The sequence below is a fragment of the Durio zibethinus genome, chromosome 2, assembly GCF_047325235.1.
Source record: "Durio zibethinus cultivar Kanyao isolate XHJ-2024 chromosome 2, ASM4732523v1, whole genome shotgun sequence".
Classification (NCBI taxonomy): domain Eukaryota; kingdom Viridiplantae; phylum Streptophyta; class Magnoliopsida; order Malvales; family Malvaceae; genus Durio; species Durio zibethinus.
In genome coordinates, this window is record NC_143163.1 from 2,375,655 (window position 1) to 2,403,092 (window position 27,438).

Here is a 27,438-nt window from a genome sequence, read left to right on the forward strand (position 1 = left end):
AAATTCCTATAAAGCCCTTGTGGTAGTTGAAATGTTTCTATCATCCGATGCAGAAATAATAACTTTTTAAATGATGACAGATATGACTTAATACCAAATACTGCGTTAAAATCTGTTTCAAGAAAAAAAATCACTAACTTAAAACTTAGGGTTTAGTTTTTAATTTCAGCAATATCAAGGGTTTTTTTTTTTTTTCATAGTTTCTGTTAGACTTTAGCTTATAAAGAAAGAATTAAGTTCCTACTTTGAATATATATATATATATATATAAAATCAAGTACCTAAAAATTCTTATATAAAAAAGGTAAAAAGTACTTAGAAAATCTGTATAAATTTATTTGTACATGGGTGTATATTTTAATGTGAAACAATAATAAAACTTTAATATAGGAATAACTATGTTTAATTGGAGAGGTTATTGGGGTATCAATGTCTTATTAAGTTATTTTTGTTAAATTATTATTAAATGTTTTATTTATAGAGAGATAAAAAGAGTTTTTGCTATTGTTGCAGGGGCCAATAAATAAAGATATAAAAGCGCTGCGAAATTATCAACCAATTATATCCGTACTCTTTATGGTTCTAAGCGTACTTCTTTTTTCTCTCCATATTCCCTTTTTTTTTTCCAATTTTTTTAGATAAAATTATTTAATTATAATTATAGTTTTAATTTTAAAATTTCTGAATATATATTTTTTGTAAGTTATATAATTTATTGTCCGAAAACTAAAAAAATTATATTTATGTTTAAAAAAATTTAATTGAAAAAAAAATCTTATAGAAAATTTTAAGTTTCCAGATATATAAATCTGAAAACTTAAAAAATAAAAAAGATATTAAAAAGAAAAAAATAAATAATTTCTATTAAAACATGATTTAAAAAAAGTGTGACAAATAAAAAATAAAATACAAATAAAATCTCTCATCTACAAATAAAATGACATATAACCTTTTTATTAACTGAGTCGTTTACTCCTGCTTGCATTATTTTTTTTATAAAGAACGCTTTTAGAATAAAAAATGAAACTTAAATTTATTAAATATCATACTTTAAAAAAAAAATTATATAAATTAATAGAGGAAAACTCAGAATTGTAGTTAAATTCTTTTGATCAGAAAAGGAAATGTAGCAGACGGCAATGTCAACTTCTTATCTTTTTTTTTTTTACTCAATTTTTACAAGGTAGGCCATGTTTTCAAAAGATGAAACGCTAGCTAGCGCTACTTTACAAAGTTAGGACAAGTTTAATACACAGCAAAGAATTAGTAGTGAATGAACAAATTTACTTGTCTGCTACCGTCATTGTGTTGGTCACTCCTCATCATCAATCCATCTCTTACAGTACAACACCTTTAAAGAGGCTTCTTATATATCCTTCATCCTTTATTTTTTTTATCACTCAGATTTTCTTGAATCGTCCAGTTTTTGTAGCCCCATATTACTGTGTTTATTATAGTATTACCAAAGCAATCCTATGGAAATCGTTGAAGTTGTGATTGTAGGGGCTGGAATTGCTGGCCTAACCACTTCCTTGGGACTTCACAGGTATACTATATTCTATAATCAACTGTCCACCTCACCACCAGCACCACCATTTTCATCTGAATATCTAATGACTATATGCAATACTGCAGATCTGGGATTCCAAGTTTAGTGTTGGAATCTTCAGATAGATTGAGGGTCACTGGATTTGCGTTGACACTATTCGACAATGCTTGGAAGGCCTTGAATGCTGTTGGCATCGGTCATTCTCTCCGCCAACAACATTTGGATCTCCATGGGTATAACTTAACTGAAACTTCTCCTTTTAGGTTCCAAGTTTTCGTTTCTCATAGCAAAGACGTGGATTTTTTTTAGTTCAGGTCGGTTGTTTCCACAGTTCTAAAGCAACGCACTTCAGAGCTATCGTTTAAGGGCCGTGAAATTCGTTGTGTCCGAAGGAGATTGTTACTGGAAGCTTTGGCAGCTGAACTTCCTAATGGCACAATCAGGTATTCTACTAAAGTGGTTTCGATAGAGGATTCTGGCCACTTTAAACAAGTACATCTTGCGGATGGAACTATCATCAAAACCAAGGTATATAAATCGACTCTCAGTGAATCATAGGTTGCCATATATATATATACATGACAAAACCAATTTTGCTGTTGATGTACCAGTATTAATTTCTTTGATTGTAAATAAAGGTGTTAATTGGATGTGATGGAGTTAACTCACTGGTGGCAAAGTGGCTTGGTTTTGAGAAGCCAGCTTTTACTGGACGTTCAGCTTTTAGAGGCTATGCAAAATTTGACAGTGGTCATGGCTTTAAACCAGAATACAGACAGTTTATCGGTAAAGGAGTCCGATCTGGTTTCCTCCCTTGTGATGATCACATTGTTTATTGGTTTGTGACTTGGGTCCCTTCCAGCCCAGGTAATTTATATGTGAATGTGACTACTGACTAGTTAATGCACTAACTTTGTCACCATTTTTCTTAATTTAAAATATTTTGATCTGCTTTCAGAGGAAGAGCAAGAGGAAAACCCTGTCAAAGTAAAACAATTTGTGTTAAACATGCTTGATGATGCACCTGATGAAACGAAGGCTGTCATAGAAAACACTCCTCTTGATGCCTTTGTATTATCAGCTCCATTAAGATATAGGCATCCCTGGGATATTCTTTGGGGAAATATTAGTAAGGGCAATGTTTCTATAGCTGGGGATGCCCTCCACCCAATGACCCCAGACCTCGGCCAAGGTGGATGTTCAGCTTTAGAAGATGGTGTTGTTCTGTCCAGGTGCCTTGCTGAAGCCCTACTAAAATCTCACAGAGAAATTAAAGATAAAGCTTTTGATGAGGAAGATTATCAGAGGATTCAACTGGCTTTGAAGAAGTACGCTAAAGAGAGGAGATGGAGAAGTATTGATCTCATTAGCACAGCTTACATGGTTGGTTTTATTCAACAAAATAATGGGAAGATAATCAGCTTCTTCCGAGATAAATTTTTATCCACATTCCTATCTACTTTGCTGTTGAGTAAGGCTGATTTTGATTGTGGGAAGCTCAACGTTCCTTGAAATGACCGATTTCTATAGATGTAATCTGGTCATCCCATTGTACTGCGAACTTGCAAAGTGCTAATAATTTTGTATATTTTCTTTGAGTTGAAGTAAAAAATGTTTTTCTATCTCTTAGTTATGATCATTGTATACGTAAAAATCATCTCAACATTTTCGTCAGGAAAACAAAAATCATCTTAATATTTGGAAAAGGTTCAACTTTTATGTTGGAGTTCCAACCTTTCTGCTTGCTGCGTCACTCATTACTTTCCTTACAAAGGGGGTGCTGTGCTGATTTTGTCTGCTTGAGGTCTGAAAATACAAAAAATTGCAATAAATGCATAATACAATCCCATAAACATCTATGATTGCTTGCTGGTAACATGATTGCTGCAACTTTCATGGCAGATAATTTGTTAGTATTATTTCTTTTTTTTTTTTTCTCTTAAATTGACATAAAACTTATAAAAAGCGTTTAATTCATGAAATTTTAGATTTCGAAAAAAAATATAATTTTAAAAGATGTTTAGATTCACTCGTTTAATTGAAAAGAATCTATATATATATATTAATTTTTAAATAATTATCATAATTTTCTTAGTATATACGATGATATAATTTTTTGTTAATTTTTATTAATAATAAATATTCAAAAAATTGAATAAAATTATTTAAAGCATTTTTTATGTCAAATGCTATTAATAGTAATATAAAAAAAAATTTAGTAGTAGAAACCTACAAATAATTTACAATCATTTTTAAATATGTACTATTTCATAATTTTTTTTAATTAGATTAAATTTAAAAATAACATATTTTTTTTTTCTGAAATCCTAAAATATAATAGAGAGAAGTAAGTTTATAATTTTGAAACTTTAAATACTAATGAGAATCTATCACTTTTCTTCCAAAATTAAATTACTTAAACCTGAAATCAAATATATATCAATAAAATTTTAAAAGAAAATGCATAAATTTTCTCATACCTAAACGCTCTCGTAGGGTTATAGTGTTACGTTCTCTGGTCTTTCTGGGACCAGAAACCTTTCTTTAAACGTTAGTTTTATTCATAGGAGTCATTCAGAAGAAAAGGATGTTCCTCATTATTTTTTATCCTTTCTCTTTTTGAGCTATGCAATGACGTTAGTGGACGTGTCTTATTCATTGGATTTACTCATCTGGACCGTGATCCTAGCCATCTAAGTTAATGGCTTTTGACCAGAAGGACAAAATGCTACGACTCATACAGTTATCAAGTTTGGATAAACAAAGCATCTTTGGTATTTTGGTAGCGTTTAATTTGTTTAAGAGCTGCCTTATCATATAAGCCTACGCCGGCACAAGCACAAGCAAAATCCAAGATGACATGCATCCTAAGAACAATAAAAAAATGGTTCCATCTTTGAAAATTACTAATTGCTTCTTCAACTTATTCATCTACCAAGTTAAGGATCCATATAATTTTTATCTTCCTTCCTACGAAGAAATTACCTAACTTACGAATCTATAACTCTTTGAGTTGAAGTCTTGTACAATAAAATAAAGGGATGGTAACGAGCTTCTATAGAGATAAACTTTTATCTACATTTCCAGCTGGATTGCTCTTAAGGAAGGCTGATTTTGATTGTGCCAAGCTTAGCATTTCTTGAAATTAATTATGCATACATAAATTTTTCCTTTGTCTTGTTATACAACTCTACCAAGTGTAATTCATTTTGGATTGCAATGGAGTTTCAGCATTTCTTATTGACCTTTTGAAAGCGGCTTAGTTTCAATTTTTCAACCGTGGCCGTAAACTCATACATTTGCCTCATGAACATTCCAAAATCGTCAAAACGATGACCCAATGCTAGTAAAATTTTGGTGGTCATCGTTGGAGGCTTGAAGCTCAAAGTTGTATCATTTACTGTTATCAAAGAAAAGCGTTGAATTTTCTTTAGACCCTATAAGCAGAAAGAATACAATAATATAGTTAAAACTGAATCCAATTTGGCTTCGGTGTCTGCTTTCTTGGACATGCCCTGAAACATCAGAGAAATGAGCAACATAGCGTATTCAAGAATTATCCTAGGTCAAGCACAGGCTTTTATTCTTGGAGGCAAAGAAATGTCCCCATCTTTTGAAAATCAGTAAAAAAGACAAGTCTCATTGCCACTTTTTCAACTTTATTATTTTGTTTCTTTCTTTACCTTATCTGCTGCAGGCTCTTCTTGATTGCTAGTCTTTATTTCGACGAATCACACCTTGTATTTGACACCACCCACGATACTAAAGTTATATCTCTTTAATTTAATTGAAATTAAATTAAAATGCTACAATTTGCACGTGGAAAGAAGGACAAAGTTTTATCAACCGCCTTTGCCAGCGTCCGAGCAGACAAATGAACTAATTATGGAGTAAAAAATTGCACACTGAACCTGGATTGAATAATGCCCTATTTGCTGCCAAGCCTGCCAGCCGCCATCATTTGTCGTTGTCTCTCTTTCACTATATAAGAGAAAGAGCATTCTTATCCTTCATGTCAAGAATTAAAAGCAGTGTTCCATTGTAGCGTCTAGAAACCCAAAGCGTCCTGATGGAAATTGTTGAAGACGTTGTGATTGTGGGGGCCGGAATTGCTGGTCTCACCACATCCTTGGGACTACACAGGTATATCGGCCCCACAAACAGGCTTTTGATGTGATCATATTAACTTTCAATACTAACTGGTTCGAAACTATTACAGGCTAGGAATTCGTAGTTTAGTATTGGAATCATCAGAAAGACTAAGGATCACTGGATTTGCATTCACGACATGGAACAATGCCTGGAAAGCCTTGGATGCTATTGGCATCGGTGAATCTCTCCGCCAACAACATAACCTAACGCCAAGGTATTTAACTACGCTGAAACTTCTCCTAAAGTTCCTATTCTAGTTTGCTATAAACTGACCTGATCATGGTATCCTACTCCGAGTGCAGCATACTTGTTGCCTCTACATTTTTAGTCCAGCCCACATCAGAGCTATCATTTAATGGTTATGAAGTTCGTTGTCTTCAACGGAGATTGTTGTTGGAAACTTTAGCAAAGGAACTCCCCAGCGGTACTATCAAGTTCTCCTCTAAAGTAGTTTCTATTGAAGAATCAGGCTTCTTTAAACGAGTGCATCTGGCTGATGGAACCATAATCAAAACCAAGGTAAAATCGAGTTAACTTACAACTTTATAATTGTCTGATGTCAACAAAAACGAATTTTATTGTTAAGACGCAATGTTGATTGTAAATGACAGGTGTTGATTGGGTGTGATGGAATCAACTCAGTGGTAGCAAAATGGCTTGGTTTACAGAAGCCTGTTTTCACAGGGCGATCAGCAATTAGGGGTTACACAAATTTCAAAGGTGGCCATGGCTTTGGACCCAAATTCAGGCAGTTCGTTGGCAAAGGTGTTCGATCAGGTTTCCTCCCTTGTGATGATGAGATTGTTTATTGGTTTTTGAATTGGACTGCAGCCAGCAAAGGTACCTAAGCCCCCTTCTTCCTGTTAAAATTTTGTGACTGCTTAAATTGCACATTATCTTTCCTATTGAATTGTCCTTGTAGAGGAAGAACTAGAAGACGATCCAGATAAGCTGAAGCAATTTGTAATAAGCAAGCTTAAAGATACACCAGATGAGATGAAATCTGTTGTAGAAAAAGCCGTGGTAGATGGCATTGTATCATCCCCATTAAGATACAGAAGGCCTTGGGAGCTACTATGGGGAAATATTAGCAAGGGCAATGTTTGTGTAGCTGGTGATGCTCTTCATCCCATGACCCCAGACCTTGGCCAAGGTGGATGTTCAGCCTTGGAAGATGGTGTTGTTCTGGCCAGGTGTCTTGCTGAAGCCTTTTTGAAACCAGGGGAAGATATCAAAGAAAAAGTTGATGAAGAAGAGGAATACAAGAGGATTGAAATGGGTTTGAAAAAATTTGGTCAAGACAGAAGATGGAGATGTTTTGATCTCATTTGCACAGCTTACATGGTGGGTTCTATACAACAAAACAATGGGAAGATAATGAACTTCTTCAGAGACAAATTTCTGTCGAGATTCCTATCTGGGTTGCTTTTAAGCAAGGCTAATTTTGACTGTGGCACGCTTAAGTAATTAGCATTTGTTGAATGATTGTTTCTCACATAATTTTTTGTATAATTTCCAAAGTTTCTTTACCATAGAACATGTTGCCGAGTGGACATTCAATTAAAGTGTTTCAATAAAGAATGTTCTTTGATCAGATTTATCGAAATTTGTATTAAAAATTAGGACCATAATTGAGTTTTTTTATTTTCTAAGAACAAGTTCTTTCATACAATGAAAATTTAATATTATTTTAATTCTTATTAAATTTAAAATTTAATTCAATTAATTTAAATAATTATTTATATAATATAACATCCAATAAATTTAAAATTTAGTACTTTCAACTCATTTTTCTATCTTTATACTACGAACTTAAAAAAAAAAAAATTCTACTAAACTTTTTTGTGTCTTTTAAATTTTATAAAATTACTTCAGGCTGCAATAGAAGAGTCTAAATAATGATTGGGCTTGGCCCAATATAGAGTTTTCAGCCTCAAGAAAAGGAGCCCAATATTGGTTTAGTTGGGCTTTCTTGATCTCTTCTGCAAGAAAAAGAAAATACAAACGATGCGTTTCACCTGCAATTGGTATGACAGTTGATTTTGACCAAAGCGGCGTCGTTCACTCTGCCCTTTACTCTCTCTCCCACTCTCTCTGTCCACACTCCCTGCTAAAGAAACCGAGTTGAAACTGAAACCTCGCTCCTCTGCAAAGTCGGTTCTCGATTGCTCCAAATCAAGCCCTTCCTCTCGCGAATCAAAGGTCAATTCCTCAATTTCCTTTTACAATTCCCTCTTAACTTTTAAGCTTCTCCCTAATCAAAATTTAACCTTTTTAACCTGCAATTTTTACGTCAATTTCAATTAGCAATTTTTCAGATTCTCGAAAATGACTCAAGATGTGGAGATGAAAGAGCAAGCAGCTCCTTCCAATTCCCTTACTTCTTCTTCTCCTTCCACTTTGCAACGTAAGTTCAATCAATCAATCAATCAATCAATCTATAACATCCACGTGTCTTTAAAACTTTTTTTTTTTTACGATTGGTGATAGAAACTTGACTTCTTTTAGTATTTTCTAGACTGGGTATTGATGGGTTTTCTCGGATTTGAATAAATTTTTCTGGGTTTCTGTTAGATTTGAAGGAAATTGCTTCTCTGATAGAGACGGCTGCATATGACCGTGAAATTCGTCGTATTTTGCGGGCTGTAAGACTTACTATGGCTTTAAGACGGAAGCTGAAGCCATCTGTGCTTTCTGCATTCATCAATTTCGCTCTTACCCCAGGATCCGAGGCCCATAGTCGACTTTCTTCTTATCTTCCTAAGGTAATTTTTTTATGGGATATAGCAATCTTCGGTTTTCCATGTGGAATTGCTTTCATTTTCCTGTGGCATGATGGTTTGATGCCTTCAGTAAAGTGAATGGAAAAAATTGTGTATTATGATTTTTTAGTCAAATTGCTTGGCAAGCTCTTGGGTTAGGCTTGATGCCTTTGTTAATTCTAAGCATTGAAAAACGCACTAAATATAGAAAAAAATGGTTGTACCTTTGAAGTTAATGGTTGGTGATTGGCCCTTAATTGACCTTTTCTTCGAGATATGAATTTTTTTCTATATTGTCACCTTCACCTGGTTTAGTAGGTTTTCTAGTTCCAAGGTCTAGGTTTGCCTTGATCGGTAGTCAAGTTTTCTCCCTTTTATTGTTCTTTTAAGAACTCAGTTGGTGAATCTTGGTGTCAGGAAGATGAGCATGAGATGGAAGTCGACACTGCAACCTCCGCGGTTCAAGCTTCTGCTAAGCACACCCTGCCAGAGCTAGAAATTTACTGCTACTGGCTTGTCCTGATATTTCTGATTGATCAAAAGAAATACAATGAGGTACATTGGCAAATAGTTTCATCAGGATGTTTCCTGTTTCTTGTACATAACATTGTCTCGTTTCAGGCAAAAGCATGTTCCTCTGCAAGCATTGCCCGGCTGAAGAATATGAATAGGAGGACTGTTGATGTTCTAGCTGCTAGGCTCTACTTCTATTACTCTCTTTGCTATGAACTCACTGGTGATCTTGCTGAAATTAGGGGGTGAGCTATATTGTATTCAAATCTAACTTTTACCATCTGTTGTTTTTAATATATGTTCTGGGGTGTTTTATTTTTAAGAAATCCTGCGTATCATGTTTCTAGCATACATGATCAGAAGTAAAGTACGCTATGACTTCTAGTTCTAATTAGGATGATATTTCGTTGACAGTAACCTTCTAGCTCTGCACCGGATTGCAACATTGCGCCATGATGAGCTGGGTCAGGTAAACTTTCAAATATTGGAGCAATTATATCTCTAATATTTAGGTCTTATATTTGGATATTGCTCATGTAGGAGACACTTCTCAACCTACTACTTCGCAATTACCTCCATTACAATTTGTATGATCAAGCTGAGAAACTGAGGTCAAAGGCACCTAGATTTGAAGCTCACTCAAACCAGCAGGCAAGCCACAATTTTTTTTTTATCGTTTTGTCTCTGAACAGTGTATGTTAAAGTCACCCATGGTTCCAGGATATTCTGAACAATTATGGTTCCAGTTGTATCTATTAAAACATTACAGTTTAGCTTTCTTATCCTAAGACAATGGTTCTCTCTGCAGTTTTGCCGGTACCTCTTTTACTTGGGGAAGATTAGGACAATTCAATTGGAGTACACAGATGCCAAGGAGTGTCTCCTCCAAGCTGCTCGCAAAGCCCCTGTCGCGGCCCTTGGTTTTCGGGTTCAATGCAACAAATGGGCAATCATTGTCCGATTACTGCTAGGAGAAATCCCTGAGAGGACTGTTTTTATGCAGAAAGGCATGGAGAAGGCATTGAGGCCATACTTTGAACTGACAAATGTGAGTTTGAGTTTGTCGTACTTATTTTCTTTTCATTTTGCTTTATAAAGAACCAAGGTCCGGTATTCCAAGCATGACTTTTCCATTAAGTAAAAGGAGAGAAGTCATGTGAGTAGCTCTTAAATATCTTCACTAGTTTTATCAGTACCCCTTATGTTTTCATATTCATCAAAGTTTGGATTGCTGCTATTCAAATCATTTTAAATTTTAGTACAAAAACCAAGAGTTATAATCATTTGGATTGCCTCTTGGGTTTCAGCAGTTCTAAGATTTTACTACTGGTTTTGAGAACGCAGAAAATGTTTGTATGTTTTCCAGGCTGTGCGCATTGGGGATTTGGAGCTCTTCCGATCTGTTGCTGAGAAGTTCTCAAGTACTTTCAGTTCAGACCGAACTCATAATTTGATTGTTAGGCTGCGGCATAATGTCATTCGCACTGGGCTACGCAACATAAGTATCTCGTATTCTCGCATCTCACTGGTTGATGTTGCCAAGAAGCTTAGATTGGACTCTGTTGCTGATGCTGAGAGTATAGTAGCCAAGGCAATCAGAGATGGAGCTATTGATGCGACATTGGATCATGCAAATGGATGCATGCTGTCAAAAGAGACCGGAGATATCTACTCTACAACTGAGCCTCAAATGGCTTTCAACTCCAGGATTGCTTTCTGCCTGAATATGCATAATGAGGCAGTGCGTGCACTTCGGTTCCCACCAAACTCACACAAGGAGAAAGAAAGTGCTGAGAAGAGGAGAGAAAGACAACAACAGGAGCAAGAGCTTGCAAAGCACATTGCAGAGGAAGATGACGATGAGTTTTAACTCAGGACATCCAAAAGGCAATTTATCCACCATATGATGGTTTCATCAAGTTATGCATTTTCCTTTTAAATGCCCTAGTAGAAACGTTTTGGTTTTCTTTTCTCAATGGCTACTAATTGATAGCATTGCTCTCCATTCGAACTATGGTGTTGCTAGCATTTTTCCCCATGATTTTAAGTTTTGTTCCTTGAACAATGCCATGTCATTCTGATGAAACAGGCGACCATTCGATATAGAACTTTTCCAACGATGATTGCCGTTAAGAGTAGTTATACAAAATGATGGCGATGGGCTGCATCCATCATTATTTGATAATATGGCAACTTTCTGGACGATTATTGAAGAAATTATGTGAAACCTCTTACATGTCGGTTTTGGTAATATTGAAAAGTGTTATTGATTATTTGTCAGGTCACATGAAATGTCTGATCATAAGCAAAACTCAGGTTTTTATGACACTGTATTTGATAATATGTCTTTAGATTTTTCAGCAAACCAGAGAATAACAGAAGCTAGGAGTAGGGATATGATTCCTGTAAACATCTCAATCTGTCAAACAAAATAACGTAAAGATGACTACGATTCAAGAATGGCTCTGAGAATGGCAAAAAGGCATCTCATGCAAGCATATGGTCCTGAAACCACAAAAAAAATCAAAGGCATGATGATATTGCAGGATAGGTAATTGACATTATTAGAGTCGTATGGATATCAAATATGCAATCATTATTTACCAATTAGCAGACAATAGGAGCGGTCATAGCTGGAGCTGGCACTTCATAATTTGGTCTGAATACAGGACGATATTCTCAAGGGCTCCATATGAATGACAATTATGTCAAGGGCCATTAAGTGAAAACAAGTAATGAATAAGGCTTAAGAACAAATATTAACATAATTAAGAAAATAATTTCTAATTAGAAGAAACGAAAAATACCAGTCACTTGTTTATGTATGATACAACTCACATCCTGAACAATCATGAATGATGCAAAGTATGTTCAAACTACCAGGTGAGATGGGAAAAGGAGAAAGAGAAAAGGTAACAAGTAAAAAAGTAACAGAATTTGCTAGTGTAATGAAGAAATATTCGAAAGCTTCAATCTCACAACAGAATCACCCAGCTGAACTCAGCCCAAATGACTTGACAATGGTGCTCACTCTTTCTGCAAAAGTTCTGGATGTAATCTTTTTACCAGGCACGTGAAATGGGTTTGAGACCGCATCAACATATGCAGCATGGAATCTCCTGAAAAACTATACATGAAGTACAGCAAAAATTGAAGAGCAAGAACAAGTCAGATACTATAATAACATTATCAACATCCATTCAAAATAAAGACAATGAAATTCTCTTTTCTTCAAAATATAAAATAAAAAGCAGCAGGAAAATTAGCCATTTGTCTAATTAATAGAAAAGAAACACACTCAAACATTGGTCTCAATTTTATGCTTAGAAAGTGTTAGATTGTGCATAGGTGGAGGCAATAGCTACTGGCAACAACCTAGATCATCCAAGAAGTGGACATGGAACAATCAAACCTACAGTTCCATGCAGAACTCTTGACCAGCTCATCTGAAACAATAACAAAAAAGATAGAATTCCACATAGGAAAATCCACAACAGAACAAAAAGTCACATGCTCAGATATCAACAAATATGCATGGCTATGTTTGATTTCAGCGGAAACAACCACAAATTCCATATAAGCAGGTCTAACTCCCAAGTCCTATTGATGTATCAGGACCAACCTGCAAATCTAATAGATAGAAATATATCTTGAGAACTTACGATTTACCCCTCTCCAGATTTCCCTTTACAGCTTTCCATAAATTATCATCATCCACAACTATAGCTTTATATTACTGCATCAAGAATAGGGCTAAAGCTTGGTAATCCATCTATAGTAGTGGCTAAAGCTTAGGCAGAGTTCTTGACTGAACATAAGGAGAAAACCCAGCTAAACGGTCATTCATTACCAAGACAAACTCAACGCCACCACTAGTTCATGCATGCTTCCCAGACAATTAATCTAGAGCTTAAAATTTAATAAAGGTTCACTTATTGATATAACTACTTTTAGTTAAAAGATAGCTATAGACCCATAGTTTTTATTGGGATAAACCAAAGATGGAGATACAAAAAAAGAAAGATAGTACTAGAAACGATGCATTATTGCACATCAACATTGTTTAACCCCAGTGAATAAAGAAATAAAATAAAAATAATATATTCATAGGCTTAAAATATAATCCTTTTTTGTATATATCCAATTCATTCTCGGTAGAGCAATTCTTACATTTCTGACATCAGCATCTCTAACATCTAAATCAGTTGTCACCAAAATGAACTTCACCTTTGTGTTAGTCAAATAACCATAGCTGCAGACAACACAACCATACACAACAAGTTCAACATTCCAATAATACAAATCACAGCAACGATAAGAATTTCGAATCAAATGTCAAATAAAAAAAAAGTGTAAAATTAATTTCTTACACTTTATAATTTTCAGTAGGATAAAGCAAGCCCAAAAAGGTCTCGTTCAATGTCGGTCCAGATTTTTTTGGATTGTTCACTATAAATATAAAATAATAAAATATAATCAAACATCAGATATTCAAAATCTATAATTTGAAATTAATATAAACGAAATTTGCATTAAAAAAAAAACCTTAAATTTTAACATTTTTTACCTGATCCAGATCCTAGTATCTCCAAAAAAGTAAATTCTTAGATTAAAGATCAATTATAAATACCTCGCTCGTCGACGACATCGAGGGAGCAATGGACGATGTGGTGGAGTTTGAGAGCATCGTCGGCGTCGGTGAAGCTCTGTATGTAAAGAGGATTGTTCTGTTCATCCCCCCATGATAAATGAAAAACAGATATCATCAGGAAAAAGAGAAAAGAAGATTTCGTGTCATGATGTTGGAAGAGGAGTTTATACCTGATGGCCGACGACGGCGACACACACGATCATCTTCTCCGGATTTCACTCTCAGCTCTCCTAACGAAAGAGGAAGACGATTGGAAGTGAAGTCCCAGTTGTTTGCGTTAATCGGAGAAGAAGTTTTAGAGTGTTCTCAAGTGTAGTTAGATCTGATTGTGAGAACTTGACCTGTACCCTTGAAATTGCAGCTTCAGGTTCAGGGACGCTAACCGCCTTGTTTTTTTTTTTTTAGAAAATTGACTAAATTATTTTTTGAATCCTGAGTTTTAAGTTATTATGCAATAGGTAATTAAGTATTAGCTCAAATAATATACATATAGGTTGATCAAATTTTTTAAAATTAAATATTTAAAAAAATTTACATATCTAATATGCAGATAAGTTAAATAAAAAGAAATTTAAGGCTAAAAATAAATTAAAATTTTTTAAAAAAATTATACATAATTTGAATTAATAAATTACCATTTATTTTAAAATAAATTTTTAAAATGAGTGGCTATCAACTTAACTATATATATTTTTTAGTTACAAGACAAAATTTTAATACAAATAAAAATAAAAAAATGAGATCTAATTCGAAATTAGACATCTAATATCCTCTCAAACGTCTTTAACCAATAAGTTATAGGTTTGAAAATAATTCAACTGTATCTCACTTAATTATATACAAATTTATTAAAAGCATTTTAACAAAATTAGTTCTTTTTCTTATAAATGTGTAAAAAAAAATGTTAATAATTTTTCTTATTTTTATCATATTATTATTGCAATGAATTTTACTATTATTAAGATAACAAATTGAAAAAGAAAACTATTTATATTTTAATTTAGATTTCTTCAGGGCCAAAACGGTTAATAATTACGTGTATGACAAGTAATTTGTGCAATTAAATGTTAATATAACCGTATGGTTAGAGTATTTCCTATTTTCTATTTTTAGTATATTTTTACCTAAAAAATTATTTAGCCTTGCCTCTAAAACCTAAATTGATTATGCTTTTTCAAGTTTACCTTGCAACAAAAGGCTACCTTTCCTTCCCTTAAAATAATCCCTCAATAAAGCCATCGAATTTCTTCACTTCAAATGAAGATAAAGCATACTTTTTTATTTTTATATTTATTATTTTTAGTAAATGACAAAAAATAATAAAATACCATTATTTATGCCCTTTATGCGTATATTCCAAAACATATTTGAAAAAGAAAACCTATTTATAGAAATCGGCAAATCCAACGGCTCTAATGAAACTCAGAATGTTGGATCCCTATTGGCCCAAAAATCCAAACAAGAAGACAAAACAAAACCTTTTCGTCTAATTACAAATCTGCCCCTAGACACCGCTTCCAATCTAGGCTCCAAATTAGCGTTTGTTTTCTTTAATTTTTCTTTTTTTTTTTTTGTCTTTGCTTTTCTTTTCGTTTTACAACGACGACCTTTGGTTCAAAATACAAATTCATATCTCTCTCTTCCTGTATTCAAATAATCGCCGATTTTCATCAGGTAATTTCATATTAGGTCATCTTTGAAATCTGACGATTAATTGGCTGAACCTATATTTCTAATTTCCTTGTCACTTAATTTTTATTGGAATTGAGGTGGTATAGAGTGGATTTTGAGCTGCGTGCTCCTTATTTTCTTTTTTAATTCTATTATTTGTTATTTCGATCAATTTTTGAGCTGTTTTTGGATATTGTTTTAATCTGTATTATTATTATATAATCTGTGAATTAATTTTTTTAATTTGCTTTTGTTTTTACATTCACTTTAACATTTGATTTTAACGCGATTGAATGTAAGACGTGTGTTTCTGGAAAATTTCGAGGCACTGTTTATGTGTTTTGAATAGGATATTAAAAGGCTACAAGCGATTTTTAGGTAATTTTTTGGTTGATTTAAAATCTGGTGATGAACTGTTGTGAAACAGCTCAATGGTAATTTAAAGTATATGATATTTGAGAAAATTTATGCTATCTATTTTAAAAGTTAACTGATTTAAGAGTGTTACCATATTTCCCTTGCCAACATGGGATAATCAATCATGAAAACCTTGGTTTTAATCTGTTAATCTTGAGTTATTTATCTTCTTGCGTTGGAAACAAGTAAAAAAAATAAGAATTACAAAATGTCAGATTATCGTTTGGTCGAAAGAACAATATGGAAATTAGAAGTAAAATGTTTGATAGGTTGAAACTTGCTTTGTGGAATTAAGCGCGATAAATGATAGTTTTTTAATGTTCATATGTGTTATCTCAGATGGGGACAGAGCAACATTTATTAGATTTTGAGACTAATGAATCCACAACAACAAGTTTGCATGAAAGTAACACTTTGAGTCGGGGTGGTTCTACAACAAATGGGTCTGTCAGTGATCAAAATGTAAATAAAACCACTAATGTTGGAGTTAGTAAACAAAACGAGACTTCCAGTAACTCACATATTGTTCCTTATATTTATCGACAAGATGTTGTCAGGAGTAATACAAGTGGTGCAATTGGAATTGTGAGTGAAGTTGCCGGTGACTCAGATTCAGATGGAAGCATTACTGATGATGAAGATGAAGATGAAGATGAAGAAGAGGATGGTGAAGATGAAAGTGGTGATTTTGATGCCGATAGCAATGCTAATGAGAGTGGTGATGGGAGCAAAGGTGACCATGATTATAAGTGTGGTGATCTTCAAGCTGATCAAATTCGGGTACTCTGGATGGATGACACTGAGCCAGTTCAAAGTATTAAGAATGTAACTGTTGTTGATCGGGGTTTCTTACACGGCGATTATGTTGCTGCTGCTTCAGACTCAACGGGGCAGGTGGGTGTTGTGGTGGATGTCAATATCTCTGTTGATCTGTTAGCTCCTGATGGATCTATTATAAAAGATGTCTCTTCTAGAGACTTGCAACGTGTGAGGGATTTCACTGTGGGTGATTATGTGGTCCTTGGTCCCTGGCTAGGTAGAATAGATGATGTTCTAGATAATGTCAATGTGTTGTTTGATGATGGCTCTGTGTGCAAAGTTACGAGGGCTGAACCATTGCGTCTCAAACCAAGTACTAGGAATACCCTTGAAGATGATAGTAATTTCCCTTACTATCCTGGTCAGCGTGTTAGGGCAAGTTCTTCATCTGTTTTCAAGAATTCTAGGTGGTTATCTGGCTTATGGAAGGCAAATCGGTTGGAAGGTACAGTCACTAAAGTTACAGCTGGATCAGTGTTTATTTATTGGATAGCATCTGCTGGCTACGGGCCTGATTCTTCCACTGCCCCTGCTGAAGAGCAGAATCCAAAGAATCTAAAACTGTTGTCTTGTTTTACACATGCGAATTGGCAAGTGGGTGATTGGTGTCTTCTTCCAACTTCATTGCTATCCATTCATTTGGACAAGGATTTGTCTAAATCGCAACTTCATGGTTCCATGATAAATGGGGGAAATTGTGATAAGTTGGATGGTGAATGTGACTCAGAAGAGGTTACTCTGGAGGAATCAAATGATAATAGTGAATCCATGGATCTTGATGCAATGCTTACACCTGGTGAAGACATTGCAATTATTGAAACTAAAGACAATGGAGTTATTGAAACTAAAGCCTTACCTGAATCTAGCTCTTGTAGCAGTTCATTATCAGTTTCAAAGGAGACTGTCCATGAGCATTGGCCACTTCACCGCAAGAAGATCCGTAAAGTTGTGACTAGGAAAGACAAGAAAGCAAAAAAGAAAGTGGATAATTTTGAAAGGGCACTTTTAATTGCCAATAGTAGAACAAGAGTTGATGTTGCGTGGCAGGATGGAACAGTGGAACACGGAGTGGATGCAACAACGTTGGTCCCAATTGAAACTCCTGGTGATCATGAATTTGTTGCAGAGCAGTATGTGGTAGAGAAGGCCTCCAATGATGGTGATGATGGATATGAACCCAGGCGTGTTGGAGTTGTCAAAAGTGTTTATGCAAAGGAGCGGACAGCTTGTGTGAAGTGGTTAAAACCAGTTTGCAGGGCAGAGGACCCTCGGGAGTTTGACAGGGAGGAAATTGTAAGTGTGTATGAGCTGGAAGGACATCCAGATTATGATTACTGTTATGGTGATGTAGTAGTTCGATTACCCCAAGCTTCTGTTCCCGTGCAATCTGCTTCTGGCAAAGGCTCCATTGAAGAACCCAAGCTGGGAGATGGATCAAAGGAAGTAAAACAAGGCTCTAAAAAGTGCTCAGGAAGTAACAAGGCAAAAGGTGTATCGCTGAATGAAACTTCCATTGACTTCACAGATCTCTCATGGGTCGGTAACATAACTGGCCTGAGAAATGGTGATATTGAGGTTACATGGGCTGATGGGATGGTCTCAACGGTAAACTTGATGCCTTATTCTGTGAACTATTATTTTCTTTTATTTCTCCTTAGAGTTGTTCATAACTTCTGAATCTTAAACTTTGAATCTTTTATCAGTTGGTTCTCTTATATTTATTAGATTGGTAACCTCTCTTTCTATCAATTTGGCTGACACAAAATAATTATTAGAGGCTCTTTTATCTCACTAGATATTGTTATTTTGGTAGGGATGAAAGAACCTGCTCTCTTTTTTGTTATTTTGAGTGGTTTATTCTGTATGTCAGCATTAATGATCTCACAAGGATCCTGAGGAGGCTAAATATAAGCACTATAACCTTAGATAAGGTTTCTGATGACATTTTTAGATTATTGTAATCAGTTAATATTTCAAACTTTACTTATATGTTATTTATATCTTATTGTTGGAATATCTTAACCACTTGTATGTTCCATTGTGTGATGATTGGTGATAACTATTTCTTCTTGTGCCTTCGTTCTCCTGTGGAGGAGCATAGTTGTTGTTTTGACAAATTGATCTTTTGGTTTCTTTAGGTTGGACCTCAAGCAATTTACGTTGTTGGTCGAGACGATGATGAGTCAGTTGCTGCTGGGAGTGAAGTAAGTGATGATGCTGCTAGTTGGGAAACTGTTAATGATGATGAGATGGATGCTCTTGAGAATGCTCAAGAGGTTTGTTTCTGTTTGAAACAATAGGATGGGTGTCTGTGAATTTAAATCAGTTACATGTCAATACATCAATTACTTGCAAGCAGGCTTTCTTTAAAACACAATTGACAGTCGAAGAATATGCTCTGGGATGATCTTGATGGGTTGAGGTTTAGAACTTTGAGAACAAAAAATTTGATCTATTAATCATCATATGTTAGCAAAAAAAATTATCTTTGCCTTATTGTGCTGGTAGGACTGTCAGATGGTTGGAAAAAATTTTCTAGATGCCTTCTATTTGCATGATCACTAAACTTTTTATGCACATGCTAGTAGAACTATCAATATATTATTACGTAATACTAAATTCTAGTAATTGATGTATTTTGTTTCTCTTTTGAGTGAATGATGTGAGTATTTGTTGTTCAGGATCTGGAGCCACAAAATGCCAGCAGCTTTATTTCAGAACTAGAAGAGGGTATGGAGAATAATTCTGGAAGGAATGCAGCATTATCTCTCCCCTTAGCTGCATTTGATTTTGTCACCAGACTAGCCAGTGGATTGTTTTCAGGAAGACGAAAAAATGTTGATCCAATTGGTTTGGATTCCAAAGGAGAAAATGAACATCAGCCCAAGGGAAGAGATTCCAGCTATGTGTCTAGCTCGCAGAAGTCTAATGGTCTCGATAATTTCAGTGGGGAAAGTTTTCATGGAAAGGGTGAGGAACATGTTGAAGCAAAGGCCCAGAAACATTCACTTTCAGTAGAAAGTTTATGCAACTTGAGGATTGAAGACTCAGATTCTAAAACAGTTGATGAGGATGGTGCTTGCAGTTTCAAGCGGTTTGATACAGCTAAAGATCCTCTAGATCATTATTTTCTTGGCGCGAATGGACAGGTATATGACCATTTATATTTTAGCATTGTAACATTAATAGCACATGAAATATAATCTTTGGACATGGACTTTTTGTGTTATCATGGTAGGATTAGGATAATCCCATTAATTTGATTGTGTAATTCAAAACGCACACGAAAATATTGTAGTGCAACTTGGAAAGCTATATCATAGACTTAGTTTCAGAATCAAATAATTGATAAAGGAACTTTTTTATTGAAGATAGCCTTTTGCTTGAGGAGATTCTAATATATTGATATATTTCTTGTTAATTGTGTTGACTCGATCTGCTATAGTGTTATTACTTATTGGTAATTGTAATGTATAACCTTACCCAAATGGTACTTAACCTGTGTAGTTATGTCTTTGGGATTTTGAATCTTGCCATGTTAATCATGCTTGCAGAATAATACTGGAAGGAAGTGGCTAAAGAAGGTTCAGCAAGATTGGAACATCCTTCAGAACAACCTGCCAGGTAAGGATTGTGAAGTGTAGGTGTAGCAAAAGGTTTCTAGTCCTTGGCTGTAGCAACCTTTGTTTTAAGCGGTTATAACTATTTAACAGATGGAATCTACGTGAGAGTATATGAGGACCAGATGGACCTCTTGAGGGCTGTAATAGTTGGGGCATATGGGACACCGTATCAAGATGGTCTCTTCTTCTTTGATTTTCACCTTCCTCCTGAGTATCCAGACGTGCCACCGGTAAGATTAAAAAACTTCTCTTATGTCTTCTTCACCCCTCCCTCCATCTCTTTCTTCTTGGGGAAAGATATTTCTATTGGATACTTTGTTTAGGACAAAGGTATGGTGACCATCATGTTAGGCCTTGACAATGAGCCCAAATTTGATTACTTAAAGCTTGAATACGTTTTACTTCATCTTTTAGAGTTCAGAGAATTTAACTTCTGAATTTTTTATGTTGCAGTCAGCATACTATCATTCAGGTGGTTGGAGGATAAATCCTAATTTGTACGAGGAAGGCAAGGTGTGCCTTAGCCTTCTTAACACATGGACCGGCAGGGGAAACGAAGTATGGGATCCATCCTCCTCAAGCATCCTACAAGTCCTAGTTTCATTGCAGGGGTTAGTGCTAAATGCTAAGCCATATTTCAATGAAGCTGGGTATGATAAGCAAGTTGGGACCGCTGAAGGAGAGAAAAATTCGTTAGCATACAATGAGAATACTTTCTTACTGAACTGCAAGTCAATGATGTATCTCATGCGGAAGCCTCCAAAGGTGATTATTGCATTTTATTACATTTCAATAGTATCTCTTTATTGAGTTACTGTCATGTGGTACATACGGATTTATCCCCTAAGATTTCAAAGGGGTATGGATCTTTTTAAGCATTGGCACATATTTAGTTTCTTTGTTTCTAGAATAAGTAGGTTGCATCCTTGTTTTTCAATAGATACAGCAGAGTGAAATTAAAGGTCAACTGTTCCTGTTAAAGTTTGGTGCTGATTTATTGAACCCTCACATTGTAGTTTTTAATATTTAGCCAATAGATCCAAGCGACATTGTAAAGTTGAAATTTTTCATGCTTCCATCTTTTTGATACTTAAGTTGTTTCAGGTAGGCATTTTTCTCAGTTGTGCTTGATGTTATGTATACAGATTTTCATGCTGTCTTTTTTTTTTTTTTCAGATATTAATGATTAATTGTATAACTTTATGACCATCTCTAGGATTTTGAAGAACTTGTCAGAGACCATTTCAGGAGACGTGGTTATTACATCCTTAAAGCCTGTGATGCATACATGAAGGGCTACTTAATTGGCTCTCTAACTAAAGATGCCTCTTTTAGTGATGAGAACAATGCAAACTCCACTTCAGTTGGTTTCAAGCTGATGTTAGGCAAGATTGTGCCGAAGCTTTTATTAGCACTTAATGAAGTTGGAGCTGATTGTCAGGAATTTAAGCATCTCCAGCAGTCATAATGGTGGGTTCTAAAGCCAAACTGAACGTTGCCATCAAAGCGACAAGGTCAGTGCCGATATGTCCAAATTCCAGATATTTTTCAATGTAAAGGCTCTATCATGCTCTGTCTGTTATAGGACTTGGTGAAACATTCTTCTGTCTTGTTTGGAGCCTTATAAATTTTAGGAGGTGCAGTTCCTTGGAGCAAACCGCAAGGTTCCTTTTCTGTCATTTGGAAATTCTTTTTAACTAACTTAGAAGATTCAAAATGTGTGCTGATTTTTCTCCTTTTACTTCAATTCTTCTTGGTGAATTTTCCTTCTAACATTTTGGTTCACAGATTTCTTTTTTCTTTTTTTTTCTTTGAGAATTTCACAGATTTCTATTAGTACCCTAAGAAATAGGAATGGGAAGACAGTTAGGGTTTTGGATTGACTGTTGACTTCCAATGATAAATTGATTTAAATTGAAGAAAGAGTGTCTTACAACTCAAGTTTCATTGTATGTTAATGAATATTGTGGCAAGTTGATTGCTTTATCTGAATCAGATTTCTTTTACTCTATTTCTTGTTCTGATAGATAGGATGGGAAATGTTATTTCAATTTCTGCTTCCTTTGAACTTCGATTCTCCATTTTATCTAACCAAGTTAGTCCTCTCGAAACCCGTGAGCCTGAGAGCTTTCACGTAGGATTTTTCCCCGCATGCTGGTGATAAGATTCAAGGGCTATGCCACTCAAAATCATAGCATTGATAATTCACTCGTTCTAACTTGCTATTGTTTGCAATCGGAATGGCAGACTCTTTACACTACAAAACGTGTTCGATACGTACCAGTTCGTAAAAGCAACCTTATCGAAACCAGTCCCTGTTTTGAGCTCTTATTTAGTTTAATACTTGCATGCTTTTTAGCAACCTAATGCTATAACAAGTCTACCTGATACTTGAAGAATACCTGTGGACAGTAGAGTGGGTTTTTCATTTGAACTACAAGAAAGGCACCAACACACCGGAAAAATTACTGAGATCAAAGGTGACCATGGCTAAAACGTATATTTACTTTCAAAGCTTTTTTATAAGCATTTTACATTTCTTCACGATAAGGTTAGTCAGTGTATGGGCTGCTTTTAAGCATTAAAATGCTTGAATTGGTTGTCACCATTGAAATAAAATAAAATAACTAATTAGATACAATTCAATCATATTAAGTCATGTTTAATATACAAGATTATAATAAGATGAATAGAATAAAATTAAATAATATCATTTTATTTTATGTTTAATTGTACAATGATTAAGATAAAATAATTTATTTATTGATTAAAATTATCTTTTCTTAAAATTTATATAATTTAAATTATTGATGTAATTTTTAAAGGTATAATAAAACATAAGTTTAATCTCATGGATTAAAAATAATCTTCTTCACTTTGAGAGGATTAAATCATCCTATACCAAGAGGATGATAATTCTTCTTGTAATTTTATCTCTTTCAATTAGATACAAACTAAATATAATATAAAATGATTATCATACTATTCTATCCATTATCTTATGCACCAAACGTAACCTTACTGTAATAGATATGAACATTTCTTTCCCCCAATTCGCAAATGCTCTATGGTTGGCTGTCGTTGTCAATGTCTTAGCCTCTAAGTGTGGATTATCACCACTGTGGAACATAAAGCCATGGTCCCTCTCAAGTCTCACCCTCCCTCTTTTTGTCCCATTTTCTTCCTTCATGCCTTTGTCTCTTGTAATATGTGATTAAACATGAAAGACATGAAAATTTTGACCCACTTAGATATTGAGGGGCTTTAAAATTCTAGTCAAAATAAATTCCCAGATGAGATACGGAAGTATATACTTAACCAGCATAAAATTTCTAATAATATCAGAAAACTAGACATAATAGTCAAGCAAAAACTATTGTTGTAATTCAAACTCCCTGAAAAGGGGAGATTGAGATGGCAAGTCATGGCATTGTTCCACAAATCCTAAACCAGCTTAGACAATTTTTTTTTTTACTCTCCCTTTGTTTTATTGTGCTAGGCAAAGCCATACTTTTAACATACAACAAAACTCTTTCTCACTACTTTCTCACCAATTATTTGAAGTCTGCATCTGCCATTCTGGCAATTTGCATTTCCTTGTACTAATTCCCACCTCCCCCCTGCTCTCCCTTCTTCAGAATGGATAAATCACAGGAATTTATTACTGTGATAGGATCTCACTCTTATAACAGACGGGAAACTAGCATCTAAGAGACTAAAGCATTACTTCAACCAAATTTAGCAGTTGAACCAACTCTTTTCCCCTTGGTTCAAACATTTTATAGTTTAAATTTCAAGGATTTTCACCATGTTCCTACTTATATGATTATTTTACTAGTATTTGGCTCTAAATGATTCAAGTGCCACCTTCACGGCTTCACCTACAACCCACTTTCTTTCTTAAAACAATTCTTGTTGAAGTACCACAATTTCTCCATCTCATTCCCAACAACAACAACAACAATAATAATAATGACTTAAATATGTCTATAGGCATTAGAAAAGTTTTTTTTTTCCCTTTAATGCACTGCTTTTACCAAATTTAAGAACAAACATGCTTTTCCTTCTATAAATACCACCTTAAAAAAGTCAATCACATTAGTAAAGCACTAAGAAGAATGGCACTCAATCAACAGAAGAAATAAACAGAAGAAGTTGTGTAAAAAAAACTCAAGAAGAATCACAGTAAAATACTAAGAAATTATTATTGCAAATTTGTTGTCCTGTTTCCAATTTAAACACAACACTATAGTTCTCAACAACTAACATCTTTTTTCTCCATTTCTCAATTTTCTCAATCATCACCAAAAAAGAAAACCGAAATCAGAGAAATTAAAACATTTTTTAAAGAAAACAGATAACTTCAAATATTTTTTGAATATTAAAAAAATTGAAAGAAAAGGGAATCATACACTATTCTTAATGATCCTCCTCCTAGCCAAAAACCTAGCGATAGGAGGTGTAAGCGCGATGGTGATCGGAACCCGAACAGGGAACAAGGCCTTGTTACAAAGCACAGCCAATGCAAGTGCCCCACCAGTGGAAGCGGCAAGCTCAGCCGTCCGATTTCTTTGCTTCGTCTCAATTGGTTCTTCCATCAAATACCCATCCGAGTTTGGCGATTGTGGAGATGGGTTTTGATTCTTTTGGTCTTTGGAAAGCCCCGGAAGATGTAACTTGTCCAACAACGATTCAACGTCGACGTTGTTCTTGATGGCTACGTAAAGTCCCGTTACAGAAGCTGCGGAAACTGAGAAATGAACCCCAAGTGCCACCTTCCCGTACTTCTTCAAGAACTGCTTGAATCGACTCCCACTGAAAGCAGCCATCTTTCTTTCTTTGAAGTATCGGGTTTGTAAGAATAAGTGAGAGCCTTTTGAGAATAGGAGGGTTTGGCGGTGGTTTAGGATTTTGGGGTTATTTTAGGTTTAGGGCTTTGACTATGTTTTTGCTTTTGTTAATTTAGGTTCACTTGCAGTTAGGTTTTGGTTTAAGCCTTGTAGAATATTGGGCCTACTTTCCAGGCTTGCTCTTTTCATATGGATCCATTAGATCAATCCAATGAGTCTCATTAAATTTATTTATCACCCTTGATTTAACTTTTCATGTAATTGGTTGGTTGCTATTTATTTGAAAACTTTTAAATGCATCCCATTTTTTATTTTTTTCAAAATTTTTTGTAAGTAAAATTATTGAAAGTGAATTTTAAAGAAGATATAACACTTTTCAAAAATATATTTAAAAAATATATATAATATTTTTCGAAAATGCAATTCAGAAAGTAAAAAATGAAATTTTATGAAAACTTATAAAAAAAAAAGAATTTCATTAAAACTATCTACAAATTAGTATTATGAAAAAATTTATTATTATAAAAAATCATAAATTTTAAAATTAATAAAAAAAATTTTTTATTTTTTTTATTTTAGAAAAAAAATCTAATGAGATTTTATTTCTTGATATTATGAAAAATGATGAAACAACTATTAGGTTTAATCAATATATAAGAGTTGAAATTTTTTAAAATTGTACAAGTAATACTTCTAAATATTAAATAATTTTTTTAAAATTTAATATATTAATTGGAGCATTAAGACAAGTAGATAGAGAGATTTTTTCAAAAAATTTAATTTAATTAAAATTATTATAAAATTTTAATAATTGATACAAAAAATATTTATTAAAAATGATAAATTTTAAATTCATAAAAAATTATATTTTTATTTTTCTTTAATTTAATTAGAATCTCATAAGATATTATTTTTCATCTAAAATAAAAATAGTAAAAATAATTTTACATTAATTTTAACTTTTATGAATTTTCTAATAATAACTTTTTTATTACTCTTATTTGTAAATAATTTTAATAAAATTCATTTTTTATAATTTTTCATAAAATTTCACTTTTAATACTTTCAGTTTCGAGAATTTTTCGTTCTGATTTTTCATATATATATATATATATATATATTTTCACGAAGTGATATAATTTTTCAAAAATATATTTGTTAAAATTTTAAAACTTGTGAAAATGATATTTAAATAATTTCATTTACAAAATTTTTTAAAAAAAATTGGAATCTGTAAAGGTAAAACGAGAATCCATTTCCTTTGGAGCTTTGACCTTTGAATTCAATTGCTTTTTGTCACTTCTGAAAAGTTCTCACCTTAATATAACTATACAAAACATATTGTAGCAAGAAGTAAGAATAACCATGGCTACTGGCAGAAACATTTAAAAAATCCAGTCTTAGATCGATGATTTCGAGCCAATTGTATTTTATTAATTGTTGACTAATTGATGGTGACATCCTCAACTAGATGAAATTGATAAAAACTAAGAAGGATTACATAACTTTAATTATCTTGATTGGTTCAACCTTTTCAGCACACCTTCCATTGTTTAATCATTTTCATTGCTTTCAAAGCTATGGAGGAAAGGATTGTCAGATATGGTAGCTTACCAATAATTCTTATGATCTGTTTTTCCTTCCTGAACGGCACCACATCTGAAGTTTACACTGTTGGTGATGAGAACGGGTGGAACTCAGAGGTGGACTATGTTTCCTGGTCACAGAAATACAATTTCAGCGTCGGCGACGTTCTAGGTATAAACTGTTTCCTTCAAAACCTTTTGCCGATTTGGTTTCTCAGCTACATGTTTTATAAAGTTTGGAAATAAGCTAGCCTATGTTCATACTTTCTCCACATAATTTTCTTATTTGTGGAGGTTTGCAAATATAAATATCTCAACAGATATATCAGTAAGATATTATATATTTCTACACAACCAAGCAGATGGTGATTCAGAATCTAATCTGGGTGTATTTATTTTGTAGAGTTTAAATATAATAAGGGGCAACACAATGCCTTTGAAGTGACAGAGGCTACGTACCGATCATGTGATGCAAGCAGTGGAGTTCTAGCCAAGTATGAGACCGGAGATGATCAAGTCAAGCTCACTGAATCAAAGAAGTATTGTTTCATCTGCAATGTAACTGGCCATTGCCTTGGGGGAATGAGGTTCGAAATTGATGTTAAAGCAGGAAACACCAGTAACAATTTGGAGCCAACTCCATCAGCCAACTCTGGTAGTACTTATGCCTTTGAGAGATGGAGTTTGGGTCTCTACCTTTTTGCATCTGCAGTTCTATTCAATTAGTTTTGTTGATTGAAAATTGCTGTTTAGGCAATATTTTGTTTCTTGACCATTATTCTCTTAAAGAATTTTTTAACCCATCTTAATTAATTACTAAAAATGTGAACACCATAAGTTAATAA

The 27,438-nt window shown here is 34.0% G+C and overlaps 7 protein-coding genes and 1 long non-coding RNA gene across 13 annotated transcripts; 5 read left to right on the forward strand and 3 right to left on the reverse strand.

The window, feature by feature from the left end:
• The first annotated feature begins 512 nt into the window (after nucleotides 1-512).
• Nucleotides 513-3,182, forward strand: LOC111308734 (monooxygenase 2-like). Of its 2 annotated transcripts, none has more exons than XM_089745243.1 (5): nucleotides 513-579; nucleotides 1,547-1,782; nucleotides 1,864-2,077; nucleotides 2,188-2,416; nucleotides 2,508-3,182. In XM_089745243.1, exons 2-5 carry the CDS (start codon nucleotides 1,622-1,624, stop codon nucleotides 3,059-3,061), a joined length of 1,158 nt encoding a protein of 385 aa, XP_089601369.1. In that variant the 5' UTR covers nucleotides 513-579; nucleotides 1,547-1,621; the 3' UTR covers nucleotides 3,062-3,182. The 2 variants fall into 2 exon arrangements, with proteins under 2 accessions (XP_089601369.1, XP_022763031.2); XM_022907296.2 differs by lacking the exon at nucleotides 513-579 and adding an exon at nucleotides 1,129-1,546 and having other exon boundaries at nucleotides 1,636-1,782.
• Nucleotides 3,183-5,230: 2,048 nt separating this feature from the next.
• On the forward strand, nucleotides 5,231-7,299 carry LOC111308217 (monooxygenase 2-like). The gene is made up of 5 exons (XM_022906530.2): nucleotides 5,231-5,692; nucleotides 5,769-5,915; nucleotides 6,004-6,220; nucleotides 6,313-6,541; nucleotides 6,624-7,299. The coding sequence occupies exons 1-5, from the start codon at nucleotides 5,619-5,621 to the stop codon at nucleotides 7,166-7,168; spliced, it is 1,212 nt and encodes a 403-aa protein (XP_022762265.1). The 5' UTR covers nucleotides 5,231-5,618; the 3' UTR covers nucleotides 7,169-7,299.
• A 431-nt stretch (nucleotides 7,300-7,730) lies between these two features.
• LOC111308735 (putative 26S proteasome non-ATPase regulatory subunit 3) lies at nucleotides 7,731-11,109 on the forward strand. 2 transcript variants are annotated; one of them, XM_022907297.2, is made up of 9 exons: nucleotides 7,731-7,903; nucleotides 8,020-8,108; nucleotides 8,276-8,466; nucleotides 8,881-9,018; nucleotides 9,085-9,221; nucleotides 9,391-9,445; nucleotides 9,517-9,627; nucleotides 9,785-10,024; nucleotides 10,343-11,109. In XM_022907297.2, the coding sequence occupies exons 2-9, from the start codon at nucleotides 8,030-8,032 to the stop codon at nucleotides 10,844-10,846; spliced, it is 1,455 nt and encodes a 484-aa protein (XP_022763032.2). In that variant the 5' UTR covers nucleotides 7,731-7,903; nucleotides 8,020-8,029; the 3' UTR covers nucleotides 10,847-11,109. The 2 variants fall into 2 exon arrangements, with proteins under 2 accessions (XP_022763032.2, XP_022763033.2); XM_022907298.2 differs by having other exon boundaries at nucleotides 7,788-7,903; nucleotides 8,009-8,108.
• A 163-nt stretch (nucleotides 11,110-11,272) lies between these two features.
• On the reverse strand, nucleotides 11,273-11,719 carry LOC149519874 (uncharacterized). The gene is made up of 2 exons (XR_016328622.1): nucleotides 11,581-11,719; nucleotides 11,273-11,481 (listed from the first exon to the last, which is right to left on the reverse strand). It is a non-coding gene; the product is annotated as an uncharacterized LOC149519874 (long non-coding RNA).
• Nucleotides 11,720-11,735: 16 nt separating this feature from the next.
• On the reverse strand, nucleotides 11,736-14,061 carry LOC111308736 (uncharacterized). Its single transcript, XM_022907300.2, has 5 exons — nucleotides 13,798-14,061; nucleotides 13,607-13,703; nucleotides 13,347-13,425; nucleotides 13,147-13,228; nucleotides 11,736-12,103 (listed from the first exon to the last, which is right to left on the reverse strand). The coding sequence occupies exons 1-5, from the start codon at nucleotides 13,828-13,830 to the stop codon at nucleotides 11,963-11,965; spliced, it is 432 nt and encodes a 143-aa protein (XP_022763035.1). The 5' UTR covers nucleotides 13,831-14,061; the 3' UTR covers nucleotides 11,736-11,962.
• A 1,139-nt stretch (nucleotides 14,062-15,200) lies between these two features.
• LOC111308737 (putative ubiquitin-conjugating enzyme E2 23) lies at nucleotides 15,201-22,168 on the forward strand. 4 transcript variants are annotated; one of them, XM_022907303.2, is made up of 8 exons: nucleotides 15,201-15,301; nucleotides 16,055-18,139; nucleotides 18,673-18,810; nucleotides 19,216-19,683; nucleotides 20,089-20,158; nucleotides 20,248-20,387; nucleotides 20,611-20,922; nucleotides 21,374-22,168. In XM_022907303.2, exons 2-8 carry the CDS (start codon nucleotides 16,055-16,057, stop codon nucleotides 21,623-21,625), a joined length of 3,465 nt encoding a protein of 1,154 aa, XP_022763038.2. In that variant the 5' UTR covers nucleotides 15,201-15,301; the 3' UTR covers nucleotides 21,626-22,168. The 4 variants fall into 4 exon arrangements, with proteins under 4 accessions (XP_022763038.2, XP_022763037.2, XP_089601379.1 ...); XM_022907302.2 differs by having other exon boundaries at nucleotides 16,263-18,139; nucleotides 18,673-18,738; XM_089745253.1 differs by having other exon boundaries at nucleotides 16,273-18,139.
• A 2,169-nt stretch (nucleotides 22,169-24,337) lies between these two features.
• LOC111308218 (uncharacterized) lies at nucleotides 24,338-25,084 on the reverse strand. The gene has a single exon (XM_022906532.2). It carries the CDS (start codon nucleotides 24,984-24,986, stop codon nucleotides 24,564-24,566), a length of 423 nt encoding a protein of 140 aa, XP_022762267.1. The 5' UTR covers nucleotides 24,987-25,084; the 3' UTR covers nucleotides 24,338-24,563.
• A 945-nt stretch (nucleotides 25,085-26,029) lies between these two features.
• Nucleotides 26,030-27,327, forward strand: LOC111308738 (stellacyanin-like). The gene is made up of 2 exons (XM_022907304.2): nucleotides 26,030-26,765; nucleotides 26,997-27,327. The coding sequence occupies exons 1-2, from the start codon at nucleotides 26,588-26,590 to the stop codon at nucleotides 27,317-27,319; spliced, it is 501 nt and encodes a 166-aa protein (XP_022763039.2). The 5' UTR covers nucleotides 26,030-26,587; the 3' UTR covers nucleotides 27,320-27,327.
• The last annotated feature ends 111 nt before the right edge of the window (nucleotides 27,328-27,438 follow it).

Coding starts and splice junctions, on each gene's coding strand:
- LOC111308736 (XM_022907300.2), bottom strand. CDS start 13,830: ATGATCGTGTGTGTCGCCGTCGTCGGCCATCAG. Junction 13,229..13,346: donor CCTACTGAAAATTATAAAGT/GTAAGAAATTAA, acceptor TGTTGTCTGCAG/CTATGGTTATTTGACTAACA. Junction 12,104..13,146: donor GAGATGCTGATGTCAGAAAT/GTAAGAATTGCT, acceptor CTTCATGTATAG/TTTTTCAGGAGATTCCATGC.
- LOC111308217 (XM_022906530.2), top strand. CDS start 5,619: ATGGAAATTGTTGAAGACGTTGTGATTGTGGGGGCCGGAATTGCTGGT. Junction 5,693..5,768: donor ACATCCTTGGGACTACACAG/GTATATCGGCCC, acceptor AAACTATTACAG/GCTAGGAATTCGTAGTTTAG. Junction 5,916..6,003: donor CAACATAACCTAACGCCAAG/GTATTTAACTAC, acceptor CTCCGAGTGCAG/CATACTTGTTGCCTCTACAT.
- LOC111308738 (XM_022907304.2), top strand. CDS start 26,588: ATGGAGGAAAGGATTGTCAGATATGGTAGCTTACCAATAATTCTTATG. Junction 26,766..26,996: donor CAGCGTCGGCGACGTTCTAG/GTATAAACTGTT, acceptor TTTATTTTGTAG/AGTTTAAATATAATAAGGGG.
- LOC111308735 (XM_022907297.2), top strand. CDS start 8,030: ATGACTCAAGATGTGGAGATGAAAGAGCAAGCAGCTCCTTCCAATTCC. Junction 9,222..9,390: donor GATCTTGCTGAAATTAGGGG/GTGAGCTATATT, acceptor TTTCGTTGACAG/TAACCTTCTAGCTCTGCACC. Junction 10,025..10,342: donor CATACTTTGAACTGACAAAT/GTGAGTTTGAGT, acceptor TATGTTTTCCAG/GCTGTGCGCATTGGGGATTT.
- LOC111308734 (XM_022907296.2), top strand. CDS start 1,476: ATGGAAATCGTTGAAGTTGTGATTGTAGGGGCTGGAATTGCTGGCCTA. Junction 1,783..1,863: donor CAACATTTGGATCTCCATGG/GTATAACTTAAC, acceptor TTTTTAGTTCAG/GTCGGTTGTTTCCACAGTTC. Junction 2,078..2,187: donor GAACTATCATCAAAACCAAG/GTATATAAATCG, acceptor TTGTAAATAAAG/GTGTTAATTGGATGTGATGG.
- LOC111308218 (XM_022906532.2), bottom strand. CDS start 24,986: ATGGCTGCTTTCAGTGGGAGTCGATTCAAGCAGTTCTTGAAGAAGTAC.
- LOC111308737 (XM_022907303.2), top strand. CDS start 16,055: ATGGGGACAGAGCAACATTTATTAGATTTTGAGACTAATGAATCCACA. Junction 18,140..18,672: donor CTGATGGGATGGTCTCAACG/GTAAACTTGATG, acceptor TGGTTTCTTTAG/GTTGGACCTCAAGCAATTTA. Junction 18,811..19,215: donor CTCTTGAGAATGCTCAAGAG/GTTTGTTTCTGT, acceptor TTTGTTGTTCAG/GATCTGGAGCCACAAAATGC.